The 17,117-nt window shown below is 34.9% G+C and overlaps 1 protein-coding gene across 5 annotated transcripts in view; it reads right to left on the bottom strand.

The window, feature by feature from the left end:
- The window catches only part of Boll (boule RNA binding protein), a 116,691-nt gene that overhangs the window by 40,094 nt on the left and 59,480 nt on the right, over positions 1-17,117 (bottom strand). For all 5 annotated transcript variants that reach the window (XR_013109531.1, XR_013109532.1, XM_034498106.2 and 2 more), the window contains exons 8-10: positions 15,768-15,815; positions 14,576-14,704; positions 9,213-9,311 (exon numbers count right to left, since the gene is read on the bottom strand). Coding sequence is in view for 3 of the 5 variants with exons in the window: in XM_034498106.2 (XP_034353997.1) it covers positions 9,213-9,311; positions 14,576-14,704; positions 15,768-15,815 (276 nt within the window). In the remaining 2 variants the exon portion in view is untranslated. The remainder of the gene's footprint in view (positions 1-9,212; positions 9,312-14,575; positions 14,705-15,767; positions 15,816-17,117) is intronic.

Genomic DNA, 17,117 nt, shown 5'->3' with positions numbered 1-17,117 from the left:
CATACAAGTCTGTGGGGCTTTAATGATTGATGAGTGAGAGCCCAGCTGTTGTGGGTGGTGCTTCTCTTGGGCAGGTGGTCCTAGGTTGTATAAGAAAGCAGGCTGAGGTAGCCATGAAGGAAGCCAGTAAGTAGTGCTCCTCCATGGTCTCTGCTTCAGTTCCTGCTTCTATATCCTGCCCTGAGTTCCTGCTCTGGCTTCTCTCAATGATGAACTATAAAGGATAAGATGAAATAAACCCTGTTGTCTTCAAGTTGGTTTTAGTCAGTGTTTTATTATGGCAACAGAAACCTAACTAAAACAATGTGGGCAGACTGACCCTGAGTGTGGGTATTACCACTCAATGGGTTGGGGTTCTGGCCTGAATAAAAAGAGTGAAGTAAGCTGAGTATTAGCATCCATCTCTTTGTGCTTCCTGACTGTATGCAATGTGATCATCTGCCTCAAGCTCCTATCACCATAACTTCCCTGCTAATATAGACTGTACTCTCCAACTCTAAGAAATCCTTCCTTAGAATTTTGGCCTCTAAGGTAATAGGAACCCCACAAGAAGACCAACAGAGTCAACTAACCTGGACCCTTGGGGTCTCTCAGAGACTGAACCAAAGAACATATGTGAGCTGGACCTAGGCCTCCTCACACATATGTAGATGTGTAGCTTGGTCTTCATGTGGGTCCCAAACAACTAGAGTGGGGGCTATCCCAAAAGCTATTGCCTGTCTGTGGGATATGCTCTTCTAGCTGGGCTGCCTTGTCTGGCCTCTGGGAGAGGATGTGCCTAGAATCACAGAGACTTGATGTTCCAAGGTGGGAGGATACTCAAGAAAACCCCAACTAATCAAAGGAGAAGAGGAGGGGAGTGGGGGAAACACTGATTGAGGGGTGACTGGGAGGTGGTGACCAGGAGGGGGGCAGTGAGCAGGATGTAAAGTAAGTAAAACAAGTAATAATAAAACTTATAAAAATAAATCCTTCCTTAAGTAGCATTTGTCAGTTACTTGTTACAGCACAACAGACCATTATGGTGGAGGTCTGGAAGATCATAATGCTATTAGAAATGTGGACCATGGATGCTTAGCTAATAAAGTTTCAGAGAGAAACAAGGACACAACCAGGAACTTCACTGAAGTGACTTATTTTACATTCTGGGAGAGAATCTGGCTGCTGCCTGCCTCTGTCTTGGAAACTCAAGTAAGGCTGAATTCAAAAGTAATGGACTAATCTCTTTGGTGGAGGAAATTTCAAGGCAGGGCATCATTCATTTTGTGGCATGGCTACTTTTCAACGCTCTTATTCATATCTATATTAAGAGAAAAGATTCAAAAAATGAACTTTAGCAAGAAAAGTTGTGTGAGCAAATTTAATACGTGAACTTGTAGAATACGGAGGGCTATCTGTAATTGTTAAAATAGAAACATTATCTTCAGTAGGACAACAGGAAGGGAGAACTGAAGACAAGACTCCATCAAATGCTCCAACTTGTGAAAATGCAAATTTATGAGATAGGAGAAAATCTGAACTGAGACTGCCATAGGAAGAGATCCCTGCTAAACAAAACAACACACACACACACACACAGAGAGAGAGAGAGAGAGAGAGAGAGAGAGAGAGAGAGAGAGAGAGAGAGAGAGAGAAAGTGATTTTGCAGATTCAGCTACCAAGGCATATAGAAATTGCTACAATTGTGATCCAAGGGTTCTAACCTGATGTGGCAGCAGGACTTGACATTATCTTTGAGGCATTGGTTTTGAAGACATGAATGATGCCAGATTCAGGGGAATGGGTAGTACAGGGTCTTGTCCCACAGATTTTGAGTGCCACTGAGGTCAGGTACTGTCTGTCAGGGTCACAGTTCTTACAAAGAGACTCTGATGGAATACTTGTGGAGCTAACTGTGAAGGTAAAGTCCAAGTTGTGATGTAGACTCTAGAGTGTTGGAGAACATGGATGTCTACCAAAGAAAGCTGTAGACAAAAATGGAGCCAGTCCAAGTGCATATTTATGTGTGCTGCAGCCAGATGAGCTGGAGAGGCAGAGCTATCAATGTACCTTGGTGTCTGTATGATTTCACCATGAGCTCCAGATGATGAATACAGAACTAAAGGATTTGGGGTTTACTAGGTATATATTTTTGGTTTTGCTTTGGTCTGATCTTTCCCTTGCTATGTTCCCATTGTTCCTTTTATATATTATATATCAGAACCATGCAACTTATTATTTGATTGTACAAGGTATTAAAGAGATTTCCTGATTCTCAGAAGAGACTCTGAACTTAAACTTTTAAACAGTTTTGGAACTGTTAAAGACCAAGTTGGAGTCAATTCATTTTGTATTATGAGATGGCCATTAGGGTATGTGGGATGAGTAGAAGATTATGGCTTAAAAGTCTGTGCTTGGTTATTATCTTAGTTTGTATTTATGTGCTAAAACACCATGACCAAAAGCAACTTGGAGTAGAAAGGGTTTATTTCAGCTTATAACTCACAGGTCATACTGCAATAAGGCAAGAATGTGGAGTCAGGAATTGATGCAGAGACATAGAGGAACACTTTTTTACTGGATTGCTCATGGCTTGCTTAGCTTGCTTTTTAAAAAATATAATCAAAGACCACTTTCTTATCTAACACAAGGCACCTCACAAACCATTTTCTAATGTAACTCAAAGGACCACCTACAATGGGCTAGACCCTCCACATCAATCACTAATTAAGAAAAATGTCCTACAAGCTGGGAATTTTCTCCATTGTGGGTTCTTCTCAGACCACACTAGTTTGTGTCAAGTTGACAAAAAACAACCAAGACAGCTGTCAAGTTGACAAGTGATAGATTTGCTATGCTTATAGTGTCAGTTTCACAGGATTCAGGATCACCAAGAAGACAAAGCTCCAAGCTGGTGCTGGCTGCTAGGACATGTCTGGATAATCTACATTAGATTGACTGAAGTCTGAAGGCCCCACCCTCAGTTTGGTAGACAGATAAAACAGAAAGCAAGCTGAGCACTAGCACACACCTCTCTCCATCCTGACCATGAATGCAGCAGGATCAGCTGCCTCAAGATCACAGGGCTCCTGTCACCATGAAATCTCTGCCATGATGAACCGTGACTTCAAATGGTGAACCAAAATAAATCCCTTCTTTAATGTTTTGTCTATTTTGTTGCAGCAATGAGACAAGTAACCAATGCAGATACATACTGGAGTTTCTACCTTATTTGAAGCTTCCCTTTCCAAGGTTTCTATTACACGTAGTTTATAGTGGTCCCAAACTATTAATATGGGCAAAGTCCAGAAATAAACAATTTATCTGTTTTAAACTGCTTATGTTGTCTCAATCCAATATGTTCTGGATGTGAACTATCATACTGTTCATCATATCCATGCTGGATAGTCTCCAAATGATTGAGTTATATATTAGCTATAATCAGATTAATGCTTGTGTATAAATATAGCATTAGGTACTATCTAAGGTTTGAGGCATTTGGACGTCTGGGAATAAACGTCCATTGTTTTGAATAGATCATATTAAGAAATACTAATTAATATGGAATGAAAAATAATCCCTATCTTTCGTCCATGTGCTTTCCCAAAGCTGGTAAAATTACAGTGTTAACAGAGTGCATAACACGGTATAAAATTCTACTGCTTACTCTTATCCTCACAATGGAGGAAGATGTTATTTAAAGAAAAGTTTAGAAAAATAATCTGTAAGGGATTATGGTTTCACAAATTGAATCTTATCCTATGAAAGGTAAGGTGCCCATCTAAGTGTCTGGGTTTTAAGGGTTAGTAAGCAAAAAAATTAGAAATGAGAGATAAATATCCAATTAAGAAGAATGATAGACCAGACTGCAGAAAAAAAATGCTTAATCCCAGAATGGAAACATAATTTTGATAGAAAAAATTAGATGTGCTAAATGATAGATTTCCCTCTAAAGGTACTTACAAAACTAGACTATCATGCCAACTAGTATATAACTTTACACAGTAATTAGGAAGAATTTCTCTTTAAGTTTTTGTACATGTATATATTTTATGTAGAACATATTCCTATTTATAGCCCCCATTTAAAAATAGCCCATAGGTGTTTGATCAAATAATCTAGGTTAAACTAAAAACAGATTGGAAAGAAACAGAAATTACTTAAAGGATACATACTATATTTCCTATTATGTTGAAGAGAATCAATTTATCTGAAAGTAGGTTAGCCCAAAGGTCACCCAACCATGTTCTATTGGTCACATCCCATGAAAGTTGCAAGAGTAGTAGTTACCAGACTTGGGAGAATGGGTGGTTTGAGTGGGTGGGCTTTGAGGTTTCAAAAGCCCACACCAGGCCCTGACCCATCTTGCTCTCTCTACCTGATGTCTGTGGATCAGGATGTAAGCTCTCAGGCATTGTTCCAACAGCCTGCCTGCCTTCTTGCTACCATGCTCATCATGGACTAACCCTTTAAAACTCTAAGCAAGCCCTCCAATGAAATGTCTTTTTCTATAAGATACCTTGGTCATGATGTCTCTTTCACAGCAACAGAACAGTAACTACGGCAGTAGGAAAAGGAGGGTAGATAGATATTGATCAATGGGTACTGATTTGTAGTTATATAAGAGCAAGAATATTTAGTGTGCAATTACAAAGTAGATAAAGATAATAAAAAAGTGTGGGTGGATTACAGGCTCAAGACTAACTTGAGATACATAATTAGATGCTGTCTTGAAAAATATTCTTGGAGGTATTTATTTTTATAGTAATAAAATCCTGTTACCATCAATATATGTGGAACCTGGAAATTATTATGATAAGGAAAATAACCTAGATACAAAAATGTAAGTACTGTATGATCTCACTCTTGTAATTTAAACATGTGTGCACCCACACATGTGTATGCATTATACAATAATAAATAAATAAATAAATAAATAAATGCCAAGTAAAAAGAAACATGCTTCATTCTCTATTCTTCTTACTCTTGTAAGCAGTGGCTCTCAATCTGTGGGTCACAACCACTTTGGGAGTCACATATCAGATATTTTTATTATGATTCACAACAGTAGCAATATTATAGTTAAGTAGCAATGAAACAATTTTATAGCTGGGGGTCACCACAACATGAAGAACTTTATTAAAGGGTCATAGCACTAGGAAGAATGAGAAGCACTGTGTAGGAAGGGGTACAGGGAGAAGACAGACACCTGTATCTGCAGGTATCTTGATTCCTCAGCCTCCAAAACTGAGAATGAGCACGTCCTGCTTAAGCAGCCCAGCTTATAGTACAGTTGGTAAATGGGCTGCAGCTAAGGCAACGTTGTGTTGAGGGAATAATCACTGGTCATAAAAAGTTGTATTTCCCTTAGTTAAAGTCAAAGTTAGTAAATTCTAGTTTACTAGAAACCCCGAGGAATGCAAAAGCTATTAATAATAGTGTTTCAAGACTAAAAATAACAGAGGCAACTAGAAATATGCTTAGACATATAAGATCATTTTTTGTGTGCTTTCTTTGTAAGTTAAGCTTATATTTTATGACTTACTATAGAAAGATAGGTCAAAACCCTAAATATTTTAAAAGCATAATTTTAAAATAAAGTTTAAAATTTATTTTTAACCAATGTATGGAAAACAAAAGTTATATGTATGAATGCAGTAATCTCTTGTGATTTTCAATGTATGTATACATTATGTAATGTTTAAGTTAGGTTAAGCATATTTCAGCATATGTATATACTGTGTAATGTTTAAGTTAGAATAAGCATATTTATCTACTCTAAGAATTAATATTTCTTTAGGGTAAAAACATAATATTTATTTTTAGCCTGTGAAATCATAGTACATTACTGTTATGCATACTCACTCCTTGCTAAGTCTTAGTCTTCTTGTTCCTGTTTAACTGTAACTCGGCAGCTATTAAGCAACATTTCTACATTCTTCCTCTCCTACTTTCCCTAGGCACGGTACCATGACACCACCATTGTACTTGTAAGTTCTGTGGGATCAACTCTCTTAGACTGTATGATGAGATCTTGCAGTACTTGCTTTTGTTCCTGGGTTATTTTGCCTAACATAACTATTTCCACATTTCATACATGTTGCATGGAACAGGATTTCATTATTTTAAAAATATTTTTAAGGCTACTAGGAAGTTATGAAGCTTGGGTTAGTGTTGAGCCTACAATCCTCCTGTCTCAGTTTCTTGAGTCTTGTGTCTACAAGCCAACTGCCAGTACACCTGATACAAGATTTTACATGTCAACTTGAAATATACCAAAATCACCTGAGAAGGGATTTTCAATCAGAGATTGCCTATATCAGGTGGGACTTTGGACATGTTTTGGGGTGGGGATTGTCTTGGTTGTTAATGTACCTAGCCCACTGTGGTTAGCACCATTCCCTAGTGAGGGGTGCTAAGCAAGGATGCATTCATTCTCTATTTGTTCCTAACAGTGGATGTGATGTGTAAAGCTGCTTGAGTTCCTGAAATGACTTCCATGAAATGATGGGCCATAACCTGGAACTGTAAGCCAATAAACCAATTCCTCTTCAAATTTCCTTTGTCAGGGTATTTTATCATAGCTATAGAAATAAAATCAGCCCCATAACCATTGATCATTGTGCTGGTTAGTTCTAAGTGTCACTTTGATACTACATAGAATTGCTAGGGAATTATATATATCAGTCTGGCTTGTGGGTATGTCTGTGAGATTAATATTTTCAAGTTTGCTTTGGTTATGTATTATGTGAGAAGACCCAACCTATTGTGGGTGACACAGTTTAGGGGCCTATCCTTTAATTGTACAAGAATGAAGAGTTAGCTGAGCACAAAGGAACAAGTAATGAAGGACATGTTTATTATCTCTTTGTTTTTGACTGTAAGTGTTATGTAACTAGCTGTTCCTGCTTTGTTTTCCTCAAAACAATGGACTGTAACTTGAAATTGTATATATATTTTAAAGAATTATTTATTTTATGTATATGAATATACTGTAGCTGTTCTCAAACACACCAGAAGAGGACATCTGATCCCATGACAGATGATTGTGAGCCACAATGTGGTTGCTGGGAACTGAACTCAGAACCTCTTGGAAGAACAGTCAGTATTCTTAACCACTGAGCCATCTCTCCAGCCCCTGAAATTGTATATGTTAAGTAAGCTCTTTCTTCCTTAAAATGTGTTTTGCTCAAGGTATTTTACTGTAGCAACAGAAATGAAACTAGAACACTAGTCTTCTCATCAGTTGTAAAAGTGACCCATACTTACAAAAACAAAAGAATCAAAAGATTCAAATGCTAAAAAAGACACTGATGCTTTTAGAACCAGGAAAAATTTACATAGGTAGGAAATAGCTGATATTTCAAGTGCCCATTAATATCTTCAAATTGGTTTAATATGTCTTAGAAAAAAGAAGTTTCTAATACCGCAATGCTTGCATTTAAGATTTCTGTGTTTATAACATGAATATAGTAAAAGTAGATAATCTCTGCAGTAAAACTTACAAAGTGAAGAAGCATTGCTGTATCGTTGAGATGTTCTACACAACAATGGAAGAAGTACTGGTGTTTCTGTCCCAGAGACAGACACAGGGTTGGTTTTTTTTTTTAACTGAGATTCACTACATTACTAAAGAATAATTAATTATATAATACATAGGATACTCTACATCAAAATTTTTGATTATAATACCTTGGTGATAGATATATGAGGCTCTGGGATCAATGTCTGGTACCACCAACAAATTTTGGGTATAAAACACATAGGAAACTCTATCTTTGATTGAAACACAAAAAGAAGTATAAAACTTCTCATATAATAGTCCTGCATTCCAGGTTTGACTTTGAAAATTTATTAATTTTTTCCAAGTTCAACAAAAGTGTGATTACTAGATCACTAAATTAGAGAGTAAGAGGAGTTTCTATGTACAATTTCTGATGTTACATACTTATAGATCTAAGACAACTTAGACGTGCATACTCTTTAAGTAGAAAAATCAAACTTTAAACGAACAATTCTTATTACCATTTGTCACTATATTTCCTATTTGTATTATTATTTAAGCTACAATTTCAATTATCCTATCTATTCTGCCCTTCCTCCCTGACATATATATCCAATCCATCATGTACAGATATACCAGAAGTCGATGATGCTGCCAGTATCAGTGGAAGTCTGTTTTTGAAGACATTTCTAACAATACTGAAAATGAAGCCTCCATAATGAGGCTTATTAACATTTTAGATTCTAATGTGAAGCCAAACTTGGGGTCTTGTTTCATATCCACAGTTCAATACTGAAAGAAATGAAGGGATGCAGTGAGTAGTCATGACAGTGAGTGGTTATGGGGTGGGCCGTGAGGGAGTAGAGTTCAACATATATGATGGATCAGTCATAAATATGAGTGTAAAATAGCTATTCTCCTTCATTTTACCACAGAATATACTTCCTTATTCCACTAAACTAAAATAGCCAAAAATTTACATTACCAGCAAAACACTTAATCAATCTACAATTCTTTACTATGATGAAGTCCATTTTTCTAACATGATGATCCTGAGCCTCACTAAGAAACCCAGAACAAAGGAAGAGAATGTTTTGCTTCACTGCAGATGATCAAAATATAGGAACTATACACATGGATCTAATTAGATTAGATGGACTTGGGTGATAGAGTATTCTTTTTGACCAGAATATGTTTTAACCAACACAAATATATTCTTAAGAAGTATAAAGTGGAAATGACTAGCTTTTTTTGATCTCTTTACAAATATTATGTATTATTGACACAGATAATCCTATGTACTATACCTAGAACAGAAAAATCAGACATAAAAAGTAGATTAAGGGTTACCAGGGACTAAAGAAAGAGATCAAAAGAAAAGAAGGATTTATTGTTTCATGAGAACAGAGTTTGTATTTGAGGTGATAGAAAAGGTGGGGAATGCTGGTACTAATTTTTACAGTATTGTGAATATAATTAAAAACATTTAAAATAGTTAAAATGGTACACTTAAGTTTATGTATCTCTATATTACAATAAAACATTTTAACCATGGGGGATTTATAATATTTGAAATTAATTAGTAGAAATTATTGTTAATTTAGAATTTATTTTCTCCATATAAAATTATTCACTCATTTTTTTTTTTTACTTTTGATCATAGATGGGATAAAATGTGTCCAAAGTATAATGGAAGAAAAACAGAAAAAACTCAAAATGAACTCCTTACTTTAATTGGCTCAGGCTGCATCATAGGTGCAGGCATAGCAATGGCACTTGAAGCATAAACCTGGTGATATGCTGCTTGAACTCCATGGTCAGAATAAGGCTGGTACAAAAGAGGCAGCAAGGAAATAAGAGGAGGGGAGAGAAAAAAAAGAAGTGTTACTTTCATTTATCAAATACTTGCACGTTTTCTATCACATACAAAACTTCATTTACTACGTTTAAAGAAGTTATAGTCTGATCAAGAATAGAATTACTCGCCGGGTGGTGGTGGCACACGCCTTTAATCCCAGCACTTGGGAGGCAGAGGGAGGTGGATTTCTGAGTTCGAGGCCAGCTTGGTCTACAGAGTGAGTTCCAGGACAGCCAGGGCTACACAGAGAAACCGTGTCTCAAAAAACCAAAAAAGAGGAGCTAAGGTAGGAGGAGTACTGAGAGGAAGAAAAGGAGTAAGAAGAGGAGAAGAAGAAGGAGAGGAGAAGCTAGGTGATGAAAGAGAGAAAGAGGGGGGAGACAGGGAGGCAGATATTCATGTATCTCCACCAGTCAAAGATAGTTGTTATATCTAGGTTGGTCAGTGGGTTACACCTCTGATTGAACAATTCCAAACTTATAAAGCCTATGATTAACATTATTTAAAAAAAATGTATAAATGCAAAAAGGAAAAGGGGGCATGGGATAGGGGTTTCCTAAGGGGGGTGGGGGGAAATGGGGATAGGGGATGCCATCTGAAGTGTAAATAAAATATCTAATAAAAAAAAAAAAGAAAAACCAAAAAAAAAAAAAAAAAAAGAATAGAATTACTCTAAATTATCAGATGTCCTGTGAGTCACATGTATGATGCATGGGGAAAAATGGACACTCAATTATACTTAAGAAAGTTGGTGAAGATGGTAATGAAAAATTTCCAGGAGGCACTAATGTTTGATTTAAAAGAACTGGGAACACAGTGATGGACAGTGTGATTACATTGGAGGTAAGTAAGAAAATATTTCTTTTGGGAGACTTACGTAAGTTGTTTGGTAAGCTGGAAAGAACACTACATGATAAAGAGGGAAAATTAGCCTGGAGAGGAATAAACAGAGGGCAGATGGTCTAAAAGTATATTTAAGGGATAATAAATGCTGGCAAGGATATGAAGAAAGAGGAACCATTTATTTTGTTTGTGGTAGTGTAAACTGGTACTGTCACCATGGAAATCAGTATAAAGGTTTTTCAAAAAATTAAAAACAGAATTACTATAAGACCCAGCTATATAAATCTTGAACATATATCTAAGTGATTCTATAACCTACACAGGAATACTTGCAAACCCATGTTTATTGTTGGTCTATTCATAATAGGAAGAAGATATAATCAGCCTAGTTATCCATCAACAGAGAAATAGATAATGAAACAAGTTTATATTTACAACAATAGATTTAAAATATCTAAAATATACCATTAAATTATTGAATTAAACATTTTAATACTCTGTTTTCAAAACCATACACACATATATATGCATATATATATACATATGTTTATATGCATATATATACATTTATGTATGTATGTATATTTCCATACAACACATCTCAATTTGTTCGTTTCCCATTTCAAGTGTTCAACTGCTATATGTAGTTAGTGACTATTATCTAGGATACTGCAGTACAAAACATCAAATATGATGTTGGTATTAGAGTTATGGATAGGACAACATCGAACTGATTATGTAGAATGAAAGATTGAAAAACCAAACATGAAATTATGGGGAGCAAAAGGTCAGCTTACAAAGAAAAATAAAAATTAACAAAGGAATTCCAGAAGAGGGCAGTATTGTGTGTGCAAACACAGGTCTTAAACAGACATGAAATATATACATTGTTCCTGAAGGGTTTAAGTAAGGAAGGAAAATATTTAGAAGTTAGGTTGTCATTAAGGTCCTTCTCAAAGGCAGCTTAGGCAGAAAGATAATGAAACAGACTTCAGCAGGTGTGGAATAAAATCATCTTGAACATCACAAACACTGAATACAGCCTATGTTTTCAAGAGTCTTAGTTTTGAAAGATAGAAGAGAATTAGGGGATCTGTGAAGGAATGTGTAAAAAGGTCCTAATTACATCTCAAAGATGCTACAGATATTAAAGAACTTTGTATCAAACAGTTTTAATACTGCAATATGATTTCTCGATGTCTTTGCCTTTATAAATAAAGATCACTATGAGAACAAGACTGTGGAGGTTAAATAGTTCCCTTAAGAATCACAGTAAGTCATGAAGCCATGAACTAATGGAGAGAAACTGACTTAAAATACAAGAGTAAAAAGTAGATCATAGGATAAATTGAGATCTCTGAGAGAAATAAAAGTGAAGATTTCCAGAGAACATAGGTAGAAACAACCTCGGACAAACTCGAAGCTACCATAGAAATATAAAAAAAAGTAAGGCTGGATTAGGACCTCTTTATGTTAGAAGCTGGAGGTTAACTTGGTTTCTGTGAACTGGTTTCAATTTTTATGAAAGGGAAAGCAAAGATGTATTCTAAGAGTGAAATGGGGAGTCTACAGTAATAAAAGCATGGTAGAAGTTTGAAATGGTCATTGAGATACATGACTGAATACATTCACATACTTGTTTTCCTTTTTAGGAAATCTGAACATAACATTCACAACAAAAGCCTTGCAGGTTTTAATTGTATGAAAAACCCACTTAACTTATAGGCCATTTAATTTTATTTATTAAATTACATATCAATAAGATTATACATTCTGTTGGTGCGTGGGTTCGAGTCCCGCTGTCGCCTTGTCCTGTTTCCTGCGTCTTGTGGGAAAAAAAAATGCATTCTGATGGAAACAGCACCAAAATAAAATACAGATGTCATTGAGAGTAAGGTACAGAGAGTCACAGCAATATTTTTTAGAAAAAAATCTTATTAGATTAAATAAGGAGTGACTACACACTGGTGATGAGTACCTCATATCAGGAATTAAGAATATGGATTAAACCTCAAAATAGATTCTGGTGAGAATCTAATGTAAAAACCATTTTACTTTACTCCCACCTCTATGCAAACCAGAAAGCAAGAAAACATAAAAGACAAAGTTCTGAAATTTCATCATCAATTGAATTAGAACACATTTATGTGTTTAAAATCACAAACCATTTATAATGTGTACCTATGCTGTACAATTTGGACAAACACAAGGGAGGATTCTGAGGCTTTTACTCATGAAGAATAATGATTTCTCTAGATGTCAATGAAATGATCTACCTAAAGATTCTTAGAGGCTTATAGGTTCAGGCCAAGGTAAAAAATAAAGATTTAATTTTATAGTGCTAACAATAAAGGAGGAGAATCTCAAGGAGAAATGTTTATCTTACCTTTTCTGTCTATATAGATTTCTAGCTGAGTAACATTGCCAAAGGTGAAAGAGGGTGAAGGTTAGAATGAGTACTGATTGTTACATCTCAATCTGGAGAACCTATGATAAGAACCTGAGATTGAACTAGGAACTGAAATGATTACCATCAAGGATATGGACAAAAGGGAGCCCTTTGATAATATGGAGTGAATGAAAATTAGAGTAGTTACTATGCAAAAACAATATGTAAATTTCTAAAAAATATATAATCTGTGATATATATTTCTGGATAAACACATACACACATATATACATACAACATATACATATACATATATATATGTAACACACACACACTCACTCACTAAGAGGGAAAGGAAATGAGCCAGCTTGTTACAGATCTATCTAAACTCTTAAGCACACTGCAGCATTAGTCACAATAACAAAGGGATGGGAAATGTAGCTTAGTGGTCGAGTACTTACACAACAGTATACAAAGCTTGGATTGGTTTCCCAGTACCAGAAAAGAAAAAAACCAACCCAAAACAAAAAAACCTGAATTCTTGTCTTACACAATAGCAATAATACAGAACCAACTTTCATGTTCATCAATGGGTGAAGATAATATAGGGTATGAATAAGAGAATAACATATAGTCTTAAAAAGAAGAAAATTCTGTCAGCTGTGACATCATGGAGGACATTATATTATACTACGAAATAAGCCAGGCATAGAAAGATAAATGCTTTACAGTGCTTCTATATGGGATCTGAAAAATCAAACTCACAGAAGCAGGGATTAAGGTAGTGGTTTTCAGTGGTGCACGCTTTTAATCCCAGCACTTGGGAGACAGAGGCAGGTGGATTTCTGAGTTCGAGGCCAGCCTGGTCTACAAAGTGAGTTCCAGGACAGCCAGGGCTACACAGAGAAACTCTGTCTCGAAAAACCAAAAAATAAACAAACAAACAAACAACAAACAAACAAACAAACAAACAAAAGATAGTGGTTTTCATAGGTGTAAAGAAAGATGAGAAGATGCTGGTCAAATGGTAAGAGTTACTGATAGGATAGATGTTTTCTGGAGAGTCATTGTACAGCATGGTGACTGTGGGTAATAAGAATGGGTTATAAAGTTGAAGATTGCTGAGAGATTGTAAATGTTTTCACTACAAACAAAAAACTAAATAACCCCATGCAGAGATGAATTACATTGACTATGGTAATTAGCTTAGAATATATATAATTACAAAATAGCATGTAGTTCATAAATATTTATAATACAATTTTCTATTCAATTACATTTCGCTAAATCTTGAAAATAGGAAACTCAAAAAATAAATGGAGGATGAGACAAAGAATGGAGAAATTCTAGTAAAGTATGAAGAGTAAAAACACTAAGATGTAACTGTGGAAATTACTGTTCCAGGATAAAATTATGATATAAGCTTCAGTACTAAAAGAGAACAAAACAATGCACTCAGCGAGATGCTGATTTACGACATACTGTCTGATCTGCACGGTTCTTGCACATGGATGACGCTATTAGTGACACAGTGAGGATATAACTTAAAGACATTGAAGATAGTATTTGTAATTTATACTTAAAAATTTATATTATTAAAGAAAGATTTTTAAACTTTATATTGGTTTAAAGATTATATTCTCTTAACTGATAAACAGTACAGGCTGATAAAAAAACAAGAAGGTGCAAATATGTGATACATTAAAACTCTGAAAGAAACTTGGAAAGTGATTCAGAAGTAGTTACTGAAAAGTTCTAGGATGGAGCAACACTCTTAGAATAAAAATGGTAGATATGAATAAATCAGAGAAAACAGCAGTTTTAATGATGAGCTTCAACAAATTAAAAGAGGACTAAATGTTAATATAAGGTAGTTATAAACTTTACCACAAAGCTGGGAATGCAGTTCAGATGCAGTATATTTTTTCTAGAATCTACAGGACCCTGGGTTCAACTCCTGACACTGAACAAATGAAAAACAATGAAAAGGATAAACATGTACCTCTGGAACTGAAGCTTCCATCAAAGATAGTGGAGGAGGAACACAGCCACCATCTTGTGCAATTTCTACTGGTTGATAAATAACCTCAGAAGGCTGCAGATATAGGAATGGAGCAGAAGAAGCAGGGGACTAAAACACAAAATGATCATTGTTATTCAAATATGCCATGATGACTCATCCTAAAATGCAAAATATTATTTGTTGCATATTTTCCTAAAATTATTATTCAGGGATAGCACAGAATTGTCTTAGAAACAGACTAGAAAATTTGAGTTGTCATACATTTCAGTTGTATGAATATTATTAAGGATATAATTGTTATTATAGATATAATTAACGGTAAGTAGTGAATGTTTATAGTGCTTCAGAAACTCATACATAAACAGAGATAATAGTTGTAGGCATACTAATATTATCATTATAAATTGTAGTAATAAATCCTATCATATTTAAATTGGTGTTAAGTATATACTTTCAATTTTGTGACTTCACATAAGTGTAAGAATGTGACTAAATATTTTTTGGTGAAACACTATTTCTTAGAAAAATTTTAGAAAACAATAACTTCAGATTATATAGTATTTTGGATTTTAGATTAGGAGTGTTCAACCAGTAATAGCTATGTAAATATTCCCAAATTCTAAATTATTAAAACAGTTTTTAATATTTTAATTTAACTTAATTTTATCAAATTATTATAATTATAATTTTATAAAATTTAAATGATATACAATATATAATATATAATAAAATATAACTATAAAATTATAATAAAATTTAATAATTTAATATTAAAACCCAAGCATTTCATATACTTAAATGGTTCTTACTTAGGAGCATGAGATAAGCTAAGAACAACCTGAAGTTAAGCTAGAAAAATGCCAACATTTCCAATAATAACAAAAGCACAATTTTTTTGTGTTTATGTAACACTCCTTTATAAAGTGTTTTCCACAAATATGATCTCATTTCATCTTTCCAAAAATCATGGAAGAAAACCTAGAAGATTATGACATCACTGCATCCATTTTGCAAATGAGGAGATGAAAATGTAGTCGTTAAAGGAATCATAGATAATAAACAAAGAAGGGAGGCTGTAGACCTAGTTATCCTGATTTAGTTTTCAAGGATTCTTAATAGAAATATAGAGAAAACAAAGATTTAAAATTAGATACTAGAGGTTGATATTTACCTGGGGAACCCCCCACTGCCACTGCCCTGGTAAACACTGTGCTGGGGCCTAAAATGAAAAAACAACCAATACTCACATAAGTTACAAATAAGGTTAAAAAGAACATTTCAATAGAAAAAAATAAAGTTGAACTTTCAAGGCACACACAAAAGTCAACTCAAAATGGACTGGAGCCCTAAACACAAAAGCTAAAGTAGTTAAAGCTGTTATACCAGTAAAAATCAAGCCCCCTACCATCTTGCTTCTACTTAAAGCCTGCCTAATTTCTTCCAGTACTTGCAAGCTATTTTTAGAATACCAAGGTTGTGTGATACTCAGGGCACTAAAACAAAAGCTGGTTGATAAACCTCTATAACTGACATGCTGGATTTCAAAACACAAATACAATTAAAAGGTGTACAATCAATGCAACTTACATTAAATACTGTAGAAGAAACAAAAGTATTTTTAACTTGGCAATTAAAAGTCTTAACACATGTACTAACACCTGTTTGAAATCTAGATCCTGCCCAAACTTTATCTCTTGTTAACATAACATCATAGAGAACTGCAGCTAATTTCCATATATGCCTCTGAAAATGTCCAGAACCAGACTTCCAAATGAAGACTATTATTTCCAATATTAGATTGATTTCTAGACCAGTACATGATTGAGTCTGAATAACTGGTCACATTTAATAACAATACAAGAGGCATTATTGCTTCTCTTTTTGTGTGTTCCACAAGGTCTAAGAACTTGAGGCAAGGCAGCTTGTCCCATTAGGGGTATAGGTAAGCAATAATAGGTCAGGGACTAATGTCCAATATAGCTTCCCAGTCACCATTGTCAGGGCACTCAGCAAGCTCAGCTTTAAATACATTAATTGCTAGCACCACTGCTTCTGCAACTGCTGTGACACAAGAAGTTAAGACAGATACTTTTGTTAATCATTTAGAAAAAAATGTTACTAATGTGTAGAATATACTAGAGGATTTAGATAGGCATCTGGAACAAGGGATTGATGCTCTTTATCCTATTACTGGAAGGAGGTTCAGCATTTAAGGGTAAGTAGCCATCTTGAATGTCATGTACCATCGGATTCATGTTAGTTTTAAAATTTACAGTAGTAGTCATTATAATTAGGAAGAAGTTTAACAACATGTGCAGTGTATTTGTCATAATTCTAACACCTCTTGGGATGTTTTAACAATACATAGTGAGCTTATGAATTTCAAGAATGCTGCTCTGCTGTGCATTGATGCGGTAGATACTGCAGATAAAATTACACATGGCCTGAGGTCAGTATTTCCATTTTGGACAAGCCTCAGGAATGGCATATATAGCTTATTCAGGCTAGCCCTTCTTGTCCT

The sequence above is a fragment of the Arvicanthis niloticus genome, chromosome 3 (genome assembly GCF_011762505.2).
Source record: "Arvicanthis niloticus isolate mArvNil1 chromosome 3, mArvNil1.pat.X, whole genome shotgun sequence".
Classification (NCBI taxonomy): Eukaryota; Metazoa; Chordata; class Mammalia; order Rodentia; family Muridae; genus Arvicanthis; species Arvicanthis niloticus.
The sequence above is the reverse complement of the archived record's forward strand: the minus strand, read 5'-3'. Positions and strand labels throughout refer to the sequence as shown.